Source organism: Heterodontus francisci, chromosome 4, assembly GCF_036365525.1.
Source record: "Heterodontus francisci isolate sHetFra1 chromosome 4, sHetFra1.hap1, whole genome shotgun sequence".
Classification (NCBI taxonomy): Eukaryota; Metazoa; Chordata; class Chondrichthyes; order Heterodontiformes; family Heterodontidae; genus Heterodontus; species Heterodontus francisci.
In genome coordinates this window covers 176,799,789-176,812,502 of record NC_090374.1, presented here as the reverse complement: position 1 = coordinate 176,812,502, position 12,714 = coordinate 176,799,789, and the positions used below count along the sequence as shown (strand labels likewise).

The window sequence follows — 12,714 nt, the reverse complement described above, 5'->3', positions numbered from 1 at the left end:
TATTGGCCTTTACAGCCACTCCAGGCGCTGCTCCACAAACCACTGACCACCTGCAGGCGCTTACCCATTGTCTCCCGAGACAAGGAGGCCAAAGAAGAAGACGTGAGAATGTGGAATTGCATGGAGTGAATAACTTGGATGCATTTAAGGAGAAGCTAGATAAACTCATGAGGGAGAAAGGATTCGAAGGATTTGCTGATAGGGTGAGATGGAGAGGAATGGAGGAAGCTCATGTGGAGAATAAACTTCAGTTTTGAATTCTTGAGCTGAAAGGCCTGTTTCTGTGCTGTAAAATTCTATGTAATTTGCCTCAGTGGTGGATAATTCTGAGATCAGTGCAGCAAACTTTATTATGGTCCAAAGCTTGGGAACATTCATTTAAACTTTACCACCCAATTTTGGACAATGTCACGACTGAGTTTGAGCTCCTGGTGTGGAGCTCAGGATTTGGTATTGTGCTAGCTCATGGAGTAGATTAACCTGCATCGGCTGCACAGGAGATCAGTGTTAAATCTACCAAGGCAGTCCACCCTTATAGGACCCCCTAATCTCAATAGGTCAGTGGCACATTGCTGAATCTGTAGAGTACTTGGCTGGGAGTTGGCATTGGGGGATGGAGGATCATAGCTTGTAAAGCCAATTAGGCGTATCTTTTAAAGGGCTGCAGCTTGTTATAAAAGGGGAAATGGTGATGTTGACAGCAAAGCAGAACTCATTGTTAGCTATGCCTAATGCCTTTTGGGATAGAGAGTTCCAGATTTTCACTACCCTTTGTGTAAAGAAATGTTTCCTGACATCACCCCTGAAAGGCCGAGCTCTAATTTTAAGATTATGCCCCCTTGTTCTGGACTCCCCCCACACCGAAGGAAATAGTTTCTCTCTATCTGCCCTATAAACCCCTTTAATTATCTTAAACACCTTAATTACATCACCTCTTATTCAAAGGAATATCAAGCCCAGTCTATGCAACCTCATAATTTTACCTTTCAAGGCCCATGACTTTTCCACATTTGTCAAGATGAGACTGGCCTGGATACAGCATCAAATGTAACATTTTCAGGTTTCCACTGACACATCAGTAACATTTCCATGTTGCTGTACTCCATCAATTGATGCCTGCAGGTATCATCATAAAAGTGAATTTTACTCGTTCTACCTGCCTTCTTCCACGTTTGGAAATGTCTTTTTTTTTTATTCTTTCATGGGATGTGGCCAGCATTTATTGCCCATCCCTAATTGCCTTTGAGAAGGTGGTGGTGAGCTGCCTTCTTGAACTTCTGCAGTCCATGTGGGGTAGGTACACCCACAGTGCTGTAAGGAAGGGAGTTCCAGGATTTTGGCCCAGCAACAGTGAAGGAACAGCGATATAGTTCCAAGTCAGGATGGGATATGGCTTGGAGGGGAACTTGCAGGTGGTGCGTTCCTATGCATTTGCTGCCCTTGGCCTTCTAGGTGGTAGAGGGCGCGGGTTTGGAAGGTGCTGTCTCAGGAGCTTGGTAAGTTGCTGCAGTACATCTTGTAGATGGCACACACTGCTGCCACTATATGTCGGTGGTGGAGGGAGTGAATGTTTGTGGATGGGGTGCCAATCAGCAGGCTGCTTTATCCTGGATGGTGTCGAGCTTCTTGAGTTTCGTTGGAGCTGCACCCATCCAGGCAAATGGAGAGTATTCCATCACACTCCTGACTTGGGTCTTGTAGATAGTGGACAGGTTTTGGGGAGTCAGGAGGTGAGTTACTTGCCACTAGATTCCTAGCCTCCGACCTGCTCTTGTAACCATGGTATTTATATAGCTACTCCAGTTCAGTTTCTGGTCAATGGTAATGCCCAGGATGTTGATAGTGGAGGATTCAATGATCGTAATGCCATTGAATGTCAAGGGGAGATGTTTACATTCTCTCTTGTTTGAGATGGTCATTGCCTGGCACTTGCATGGCGTGAATGTTACATGCCACTGATCAGCCCAAGCCTGGATATTGTCCAAGTCTTCCTGCATTTCTACACGGACTGCTTCAGTATCTGAGGAGTCGCAAATGGTGCTGAACATTGTGCAATCATCAGCGAACAACCCCACTTCTAACCTTATGATAGAAGGAAAGTCATTGATGAAGCAGCTGAAGATGGTTGGGCCTAGGACACTACCCTGAGGAACCCCTGCAGTGATGTCCTGGAGCTGAGATGATTGATCTCCAACAACCACAACTATCTTCCTTGGCGCTAGGTATGACTCCAGCCAGCAGAGAGTTTTCCTGCTGATTCCCATTGACTCCAGTTTTGCTAGGGCTCCTTAATGCCATACTCAGTCAACTGCTGCCTTGATGTCAAGGGCAGTCACTCTCACCTCACCTCTTGAGTTTGGCTCTTTTGTCCATATTTGAACCAAGGCTGTAATGAGGTCAGAAGCTGAGTGGCCTTGGCGGAACCCAAACTGAATGTCACTGAGCAGGTTATTGCTAAGCAAGTGCCGCTTGATAGCATGGTCGATGACACCTTCCATCACTTTACTAATGATTGAAAGTCTCTGCTGATTGGAGTCATACCGAGCACAAAGAAAGATAGTTGTGGTTGTTGGAGAACAATTTAGGAAGGACAGGCAAAAAAGGAAAAGAGGTGGAGTAGCATTGTTAAAGTAAAAGAGGAAATCAATACAATACTGAGGAAGGATATTAGCTCAGAGAATCCTGATGTAGAATCTGTATGAGTGGAGCTAAGAAACAACAAGGGGCAGAAAACATTGGTGGGGGTTGTATATAGACCCACAAACAGCAATGGTGATGTAGAAGATGTCATTAAACAGGAAATTAGAGACACATGCAATAAGGGTGCAACTGTAATTATGAGTGACTTTAATCTACATATAGATTGGGCAAACCAAATTAGCAATAATACTGTAGAGGAGGAATTCCTGGAGTGCACACGTTTTTTGGACCAATACGTTGAGGAACCAACTAGAGAACAGGCCTCCTAGACTGGTGGCTCAACCGTGGCTTACAAAAGAAATTAGGGATAGTATTAGATCCAAGGTGGAGAAATATAAAATGGCCAGAACAAGCAGCAAACCTGAGGATTTGGAGCAGTTTAGAATTCAGCAAAGGAGGACAAAGGGATTAGTTAAGGAGGGGAAAATAGAGTATGAGAGTAAGTTTGCAGAGAACATAAAAACTGACTGTAAAAACTTCTATAGATATGTGAAGAGAAAAAGATTAGTGAAGACAAATGTGGGTCCCTTACAGTCAAAAACGGGGGAATTTATAATGGGGAACAAAGAAATGGCAGACCAATTAAATACATACTTTGGTTTTGTCTTCACAAAGGAGGACATAAATTACCTCCCAGAAATATTGGGGAACATAGGGTCTATTGAGAAGGAGGAACTGTATGAAATCAGTATTAGTAGGGAAATGGTGTCAGGAAAATTGATGGGATCGAAGGCCGATAAATCCCCAGGGCCTGATAATCTACATCCCAGAGTACTTAAGGAAGTGGCCCTAGAAATAGTAGATGCATTGCTGGACATTTTTCAAAATTCTATTGACTCTGGAACAGTTCCAATGGATTGGAGGATAGCTAATGTAACCCCACTATTTAAAAAAGGAGGTAGAGAGAAAACAGGGAATTATAGGCTGGTTAGCTTGACATCAGTAGTAGGGAAAATGCGAGAGTCCATTATAAAAGATGTAATAGCAGAGCACTTGGAAAACAATGACAGGATTGGACAAAGTCAACATGGATTTATGAAAGGAAGATCACACTTGGCAAATCTACTGGAATTTTTGTGTACAGAACATACCTGGGCAATTTACCACATTGCGGGTAGATGCCAGTGTTGTAGCTGTACTGGAACAGCTTGGCTAAGGGCGCAGCAAGTTCTAGGGCACAGGTCTTGAGTACTCATGCTGGAATGTTTTCAGGGCCCATAGCCTTTGCAGTATCCAGTGCCTTCAGTTGTTTCTAAATATCATGTGGAGTGAATCGAATTGGCTGAAGACTGGCATCTGTGATGCTGGGGACTTCAGGAGGAGGCTGAGATGCCATTCGGTCTCTTTCACACCTCAACTGGTACCTTGTACCACTTAGCTGGACCTGTGATAGACATGTTCAAGGAATTAAATGCCCCAGTGCAACTGTTGCTATTGACTAGATCAATTGTCAACTCTATATCTGAGATTGATAGATTTTTGTTAATCAAAAGTATTAATGAATGTGGGGCAAAGGCAGATATATGGAGTTGGGTTGCAGATCAGCCATGATCTCATTGAATGGCGGAACGGGCTCGAAGGGCTGAATGGCCTCTTCTTGATTCAATGTCTGCTAAGATATGTGTTACTTCTAATGAATTTAAGATTCAGGACAGGAAACGATTGAAACTTGAATAAGTGTTCTTGACAATATTTCACACCAGCAACAGACAGCTACTTTGAACAAAGTCCGCCGCACTCAATGGAGGATTTCAGGGCCTGAGAGATTTCGGAATTAGTATTTATTGATTATTGATCTTGATTAGCCAAGTAAAAAACACATTTTAGTCACTGCAGCCTGACAATTGTCTGTTCTTCCCTTCCTGTGCTGAAGTTGAATAATATTCTTTCCAATGAGAAAACTCACACATTTATTTAAATTCTGCCACAAACTTGAAGATCACAACTCCTTGGATATAAACAGGGGAAAATAAAGTTGGAATGAAATGGATGGTGATGATGCAAAGGAAGCGGAACAGAAAATTTGTTTCCCCCCACCCCTCTCTAACAGCTTAAGATAAAGGCGCAGAGTTGCATGTCCACCATTTTAATACCTTTGCAATAAACCTCCATTTTAATAAGCATATATTTGTGAGTCGGAAGCCAGGAATTCCTGGTGATAGCACCTTGCTGATCAATGCAGTCACTATTCCTTGATCATAACAGTGAATGTACTGCCACCAGCTGGAGTACTTGGCAATTACATCAGAAAACTCTACTTCAATTTGGAAGCAACAAAGGTCTCGTGCTGCTAACACTCCTCCCAGAACATGATATACTGCGTTCATTACCACCACAACCTTATCAGAATTTGCGAACGACACATCAAATTGGGAATGTCATTAATCATAGGACAACTGCAACAAAATACAGGAAAACATTAATAAACTTGCAGAATGAGTGTGTAATTAGCAATTGAACTTCAATACAGATAAATGTGAGGTCATACATTTTGGTAGGAAGATCAAGTAGACCATATACTCCTTGGAAAGTAAGTGTCAAAATGGGGTACAGGAACAAATCACTAAAAGTAACAATTTATAACAGGTTAAAATGGTCATCAGAAAAAAGCAAACAAAGCACTGGGGTTAATTAGAAATGGGATTGAATTGAAAAGTAGAGAAGTTATGTTAAGCATATATAGAAACTTGGTTCGACACTTGGAGTACTGTAATGAAAACAGAAAGTTCGAGAAATACTCAGCAGGTCAGGCAGCATCTCTGGAGAGAGAAACAGAGTTAACATTTCAGGTCTGTGACCTTTCATCAGAACTGGCAAAGGTTAGAAATGTGTTGGGCTTTGAGCAAGTGAAAGGGGGTGGGGAAGAAGAACAAAAGAGAAAGTCTGTGATAGGGTGAAGGGCAAAAGAGATTAAATGACAGAGATGTCAAGGAATAAAAGACAAAGGGAGTGCTAATAGTTGAAGTAAAAGATAAAACATTTGTCCAGAGTGTGTGTTAATGGCAGAATAATGAACAGCTTTGTCCAAAGGCAAAAACTGTATTTCGTCTCCCCAATGTAGAGGAGACCGCATTGTGAGCAGCAAATACAGTATACTAAATTGAAAGAAGTACAAGTAAATCGCTGCTTCACCTGGAAGGACTGTTTGTGGCCTTGCATGGTGAGGAGAGAAGAGGTAAAAGGGCAGGTATTACACCTCCTGCGATTGCAGGGGAAGGTGTTGTGGGAACAGGAACAAGGTAATGGAGGAGTTAACCAGGGTGTCACACAGGGAACAGTCCATTCGGAATGCTGACAGGGGAGGGGAAGGGAAGATGTATTTGGTGGTGGCATCACGCTGGAGGTGGCGGAAATGGCGGAAGATGATCCTTTGGATGTGGAGGTTGGTCGGTGGAAAGTGAGGACAAGGGGAACCCTGTCGCAGTTCTGGGAGGGAGGGGAAGGGGTGAAGGCAGAATTGTGGGAACTGGGCCGGACACGGTTGAAGTCCCTGTCAACCACAGTGCAGTGGAATCCTCGGTTGAGGAAAAAGGAAGACATATCAGAAGTGCTGTTGTGGATGGTTGCATCATCAGAACAGATGTGTCAGAGACGGAGAAACTGGGAGAATGGAATGGAGTCCTTACAGGAAACAGGGTATGAGGAAGTGTAGTCAAGGTAGCCATGGGAGTTGATGGGCTTAGAATGAATATTAGTAGACAGTCTGTCCCTAGAGATGGAGACAGAGAAGTCAAGGCAGGGAAGGGAAGTGTCGGAGATGGACCATGTAAAGGCGAGAGAAGGGTGGAAATTGGAAGCAAAGTTGATGACGTTTTCTAGTTCAGGGTGGGTGCAGGAAACGGCACCGATACAGTCATCAGTGTACCAGAAAAAGAGCTGGGGGAGGGGGCCTGAGTAGGACTGGAACTAGGAATGTTTGACATACCCCACAAATAGACAAGCATAACTAGGACCCATGTGGTTACCCATAGCAACATTTGGAGGTCCTGAGTGGAGTTGAAGGACAAGTTGTTCGATGTGAGAACAAGTTCAGCCAGGCAGAGGAGGGTGATGGTGGATGGGGATTGGTTGGGCCTTTGTTCAAGGAAGAAGTGGAGAGCCCTCAGACTGTCCTGGTGGGGGAATGGAGGTGTAGAGAGATTGGACATCCATAGTGAAGAGGAGGCAATTCGGGCCAGGAAACTGGAAATTGTTGAAATGGCATAGGGCGTCAAAAGAGTCACGGTTGTAGGTGGGAAGAGACTGGACCAGGGGAGAAAAGATAAAGTCAAGATACGAAGAAATAAGTTCAGTGTGGCAGGAAGAGGCTGAAACAATGGGTCTGCCAGGACAGTCCTATTTGTGGATTTTGGGAAGGAGGTAGAAGCGGGCTGCTTGGGGTTGCGGGGCTATGAGATGGGAAGCTGTCAAGGGAAGATCTCCGGAGCAGATGAGGTCAGTGACAGTCCTGGAGACAGTGGCTTGATGTTCAGTGGCGGGGTCATGGTCCAGGGGGTGGTAGGAAGAGTACTTGGAGTGCTGTGTACAGTTCTGACATCGATATTATGAAAAGGATGCAGAGAAGGTATAAAAAAGATTTGCTAAAATAATACCAGAACTGAGAGGATATAACTATCAGGAGAGATTGAACAGGCTGGGGCTGTTTTCTCTAGAAAAGAGAAGGCTGAGGGGTGAGCTGATTGAGGTCTTTAAGATTGTAAAAGTGTAGACATAAAGAAGATGTTTCCACTTGTGGGCGGGCATTATTATCAACTGCGCTTCCATTGTCTCTGTTGCATGACATGTCTGAAGAGGAAAAGCTTCCTTTCATTGAGCAGCATATAGATAATTCATGATTGGAAGTGCAAAAGCTTACCCGTCAACACGATCAAAATCAGAACCAAAATTTCCTATTGAAAACTGGCACCTAAGTCCAATGCACAAAAACAATGTGCAAATAGGCATGAAACCTGCATAGTTTACATATAGATTTTTTAAATAAAATTTCATCCACTTTATTAGATTTATTATTGCTGTTAACTATTTTAAGATTTCTTTTTTGCATTCCAACAGAAATCCGTTGTCCAGCCATACAAAAGCTGGGTGGTGTGATGGTTTCCCCCCACATTTGCAGGAAGGCTACGGTGAAACCAGGGAGTGTGTGCACATTGAGCTGTCGCCATGGTTACAGTCTGTCCGGAGTCATGGAAGAAGTACACTGCATGAGCAATGGCAAGTGGAGTCAGGTGCTGCAAAAAGCCTTTTGTCGAGGTACCTCCATAAATTTATCTTTGTGCTAAAGTAAGAGCTTGAGTTTAGAATCTTTTGGAACATCCACATGCGTGACCATAAATAAGAACTTAAGAAATGGGAGCACGAGTTAGGCCATATGGCCCCTGGAGCCTGCTCGGTCATTCAATAAGATCATAGCTGAACTTCTACCTCACTCCATTTTCCCGCTCAATCCCCAGATCCATTGATTCCCATAAAGTCTAAAAATCTATCACGGAGAACATAAGAAATATAAGAACATAAGGAGTGTCCACTGATCTGTATTGGATTATTAATTTGAACACTTTGTTACAGTGATAGCATTATTAGCAGCTGTGCCTTCAGCTGCCTAGGCCCCAAGCCCTGGAATTCCACCCAAAACATAAGGGGCTGAATTTTATAAGCCTCCCGACGTGGGGGTCATGGTGAGGGGGCCTGGAAAATACTTTTGGGAGAGGCCCCTCACGGGCTTCGATGCCAGGAAGGCCCCGCCGCATTTTACCAGCGGTGGCGAGGCCTTGGGGCGGCTCCCCCCCCTCCCCCCCCGCTGCTTGGTGGTGGAGCCTTCATTTAAATAAATTTAAATATATGCAAAAGCACTTACCTTGTCCCGACGCTTGTTCCACGCCGATATTCCAGCCAGTGGCCGGAACTCCTCCGCCTTCGGATCTCTGTTTGGAGATCCGAGGCGTGACACTGGTGGGGAGAGGGGAGGAGTGAAATTTTCAGGACGGGGGTGGAGCGGGGAAAACTCCTTCTATTGGCTGAGGAGATGGTGGGAAGAGGTTGAAGGGCAAAGGTAATAAAGTTCGGGGGGAAAAGTTGGTGATGGGAATAACATTTTTTCTATGTGGAAAAGACATTGGATTGGCGGGATAGGGGCTTCAATCTATTATTAATGTGATAACTTTAAATGTTCCCTCCATGTCGGTTTAAATATTCAAATTGCCAGTAAGGGCTTGAAGCCCTTTAAAAATGGTACCGACGCCTGCACTGTGGCACTGGACGCTGTTGCCGGGGATAGAGCAGCTGTCCCCTCTACATCACCAGTGGCAAGCTTTCAAAATTTAGTCCAAGATCATAAGAAATAAGATCATAGGAAATAGAAGCAGGAGGAGGCCATTCAGCCCCTCCAGCCTGCTCCACCATTCAATAACATCATGGTTGATCTGATTGTGGCCTTAACTCTACTTTCCTGCCTGCCCTCCCCCCCCCCCCACTCCCCGCCATAACCCTTGACTCCCTTGTAGATCAAAAATCTGTCTAACTCAGCCTTGAATATATTCAATGACCCAGCCTTCACTGCTCTCTAGGGAAGAGAATTCCAAAGATTAATGACCCTTGAGAGAAGAAATTCCTCCTCATCTCTGACTTAAAAGAGAAACCTATTATTTTGAAATTGTGCGCCCTAGTTCTAGATTTCCCCCACAAGGGGAAACATCCTCTCAGCATCCACCCTGTCAAGCCGCCTCAGAATCCTATATGTTTCAACAAGATCACCTCTCATTCTTATAAACTCCAACGAGTATGGGCCCAACCTGCTGAACCTTTCTTCATAAGACAACCCCATCATCCCAGGAATCAGCCTAGTGAACCTTTTCTGAACTGCTTCCAATGCGTATAAACCTCTCTACCTCTCTCCTCTATTAAGACACTCCTTAAAACCTACCTCTTTGACCAAGCTTTTGACCTGTCCTAATATCTCCCTTATATGGCTTGGTGTCAAATTTAGTCTAATAATGCTTTTGCGAAGCATCATGGGACATTTTACTACATTTAGGATGCTATATAAATGCACATTATTGTTATTATTGAGTTCGAAGTCTAGCTTCACACGGAAATGGCCAGGCTATATACAACAGCTAAAGCTAAATGGATTATCTGCACAGGTCAAGCAGCTACAAATTAATAATCCTATTGCCAGTTCCTGATCACTAACAGAGAGTTTAATATGTTCATTGTTTAAATAGCCCAAGCTATCCCATACAGTTCACAAACATTCAATGTAATTGAGCAATAATGGGAATCAAGTAAAAGAAGCTAATTTTAATAACTTTTGTTCTGACATAGTGTCACAGTGAATCCCAAGTTATCTGACTCAGAACAAGGGATCCAGCCTAGCTTGTGACTTGTTGACTGGCTCAATGGTTAGTACTCCTGCTGCTGGGTTAGAAGGCTGTGGGTTCAAGATCCACTCCAGAGACTTGTCACACCAGCCCAGTACTGATGGTGCACTACTGTTTCAGCTGTGATTTTAAACTGAGATTTGGTATGTCCTCTCAGGTGGATGTAAAAGATCCCATGGCACTACTTTGACAAAGAGCAAGGAAGTTCTCCCTGGTGTTCCGAGCCAATATTTATCTATCAATCAATTAACATTGCTAAATAAACAGATGATCTGATTGTTTATCACCTTGCTGTTTGTGGGACATTGCTGCTGCATTTCCTACATTACAACAGTGACTATATTTCAAAAATACTTCATTGGCTGTAAAGTCCTTTAGGACGTCTTGATGTCGTGAAAGACGCTATAGAAATGCAAGTCTTTCTTCCTTTAGTTAGTCTCTTGATATCATTCAGATTGCTAGGATTTGTCACACTTTGTAGCTCATTGACATCCATTTCTATTAAATATAGACCCTTACTTCAATGTGGTAAAATCCACAAAGCAAGGCTGCACCTATCTCAGAGAAAGTTCTGACAACTGTGTCATATTGTTTCAGTGCAGCCTTGTGTACCCGCATAGAGCGATAGAAAAATTACAGCACAGGAGGAGGTCATTCAGCCCATCGTGTCTGCGCCAGCCGAAAAAACTAGCCACCCAATCTAATCCCACTTTCCAGCACCTGGTCCGTAGCCTTGCAGGTTATAGCACTTCAGGTGCATGTCCAGGATGCAGAACTGAACTTACATCCAGTACTTTCTTGAGGCTGAGCTTTCTGATGTATCAATTATTTAGAGCTGATCATTCTTGTCTGATAGGAACCTTTTTATTGTGCTAAAGGTGCTGTATAAATGCAAGTTGTTGTTGTTTAGTTGTCAGTTGATTACCATTCAGTCTTCTATTGGCTGAACAATATTACGATGTAATGGTACTTTGCTTACACCCTATTGTTTTAACTTAATTGAAGAAATGATGATTTTTTTTATATTGTTTTATCAATTAGATATTGAGGTGCCCCAAATCCACTGTCCAGGGGAAATCAAGGTAGCAACTTCAGAACATCAGAAAACAGCAAATGTCAGCTGGCTGACACCTGAAGCAAATGATAACTCTCCTGATGAGGTGAGTGTTGGGATTTTAGTTTAAGGGTTAACCCAGATAAAGCGTTCAGTAGCTGTGGTCAGCTGGGGCTCAGTCTCTGAGTCAGAATGTTGTAGGTTTAAGTCTCAGCCCAGAGACTTCAGCTCAGTCTCTAGGCTGACAGTACTGAGGGAGTGCTGCACTATCAGTGGTGTCGTCTTTTGCAATGAGAGGTTCCATCTGCCCTTTCTAGCTGGATGTAAATAGTTCCATGGCCACGATTTTGAAGAAGCGCGGAGGGTTGTTCTCTCATAGTTAATTCATGGTTTAATTTACAGACATTGTCACTCACAGTAATCTTTCCTCTGCATCATAAGGTGTCTTTACAAGTCACTCCTGCAGTGGTTTCACCTCACCTGTTCCCAATTGGAGCAATCACCATCACATATACAGCAGTGGACAAGACTGGAAACAAAGCAAATTGCTCCTTTAATATAAAGGTTATTGGTGAGTAGACACTGTTAGTTTACACGAGTGATACAGTAACCTTAGCCCATACTCCTCCAGTTTCAGCTATTTAGGTGCTGCCCCCACCCCCAGTAGATTTATGTTTAGGAGCGTACACTACAGGAAAGGAAATACGTTATGAGATCAAAGTGATTATGAATGGTTATGCATCTTGCAATAATAACAGAAAGTGCTGGAAATACTCAGCAGGTCTGGCAGCATCTGCGGAGACTCTGTTTCTCTCTCCGTAGATGCTGCCAGACCTGCTGAGTATTTCCAGCACTTTCTGTTTTTATTTCAGATTTCCAGCATCTTCAGTATTTTGCTTTTATTATGCATCTTGCAATGTTGGCTCTTTCTTCTTCAAAGCCGTTCAGATTACAGAGTTGTGATCTGACACAGATTCTGCTCACTCCTGGAGTCTCTCAGCGCACTAAGTTTCAAAATATGCATATGTATATTTTTGGAGCCTCTTTTAAAACCTCCTGGACAGGATGCAAGAAGAAGTTTGTCATCTGATGGGTGGTCATTCTGTCACCTATGGGGTCCAACCTCCTTCCACATTGCAGCCTGTCTTATTTATTATTTATTTATTTAGAGATACAGCACTGAAACAGACCCTTTGGCCCATCGAGTCTGTGCTGACCAACAACCACCCATTTATACTAATCCTACATTAATCCCATATTCCCTACCACATTCCCACAATTCTCCTACCAACTACCTACACTAGAGGCAATTTACAATGGCCAATTTACCTATCAAGTCTTTGGCTGTGGGAGGAAACTGGAGCACCCGGCGGAAACCCACACGGTCACAGGGAGAACTGGCAAACTCTGCACAGGCAGTACCCAGAACCGAACCCAGGTCTCATCATTTTACCAATACTGATATTGCCATTGCACCAGGCATTTCTAGGTCCTTCTAATCTTCATATATGCGCTCTCTATGCCCTTACATCCCCGCTGTTTTTACATCAAGACTTGTATTTCAGACTCCTAACCTAATCCTTC

At 43.6% G+C, this 12,714-nt stretch overlaps 1 protein-coding gene across 3 annotated transcripts in view; it reads left to right on the top strand.

The window, feature by feature from the left end:
- svep1 (sushi, von Willebrand factor type A, EGF and pentraxin domain containing 1) overlaps positions 1 to 12,714 on the top strand; it is a 292,595-nt gene that overhangs the window by 108,180 nt on the left and 171,701 nt on the right. For all 3 annotated transcript variants that reach the window (XM_068030634.1, XM_068030635.1, XM_068030633.1), the window contains 3 exons: positions 7,753 to 7,950; positions 11,118 to 11,236; positions 11,572 to 11,701. In XM_068030634.1, coding sequence (XP_067886735.1) covers positions 7,753 to 7,950; positions 11,118 to 11,236; positions 11,572 to 11,701 — 447 coding nt within the window. The remainder of the gene's footprint in view (positions 1 to 7,752; positions 7,951 to 11,117; positions 11,237 to 11,571; positions 11,702 to 12,714) is intronic.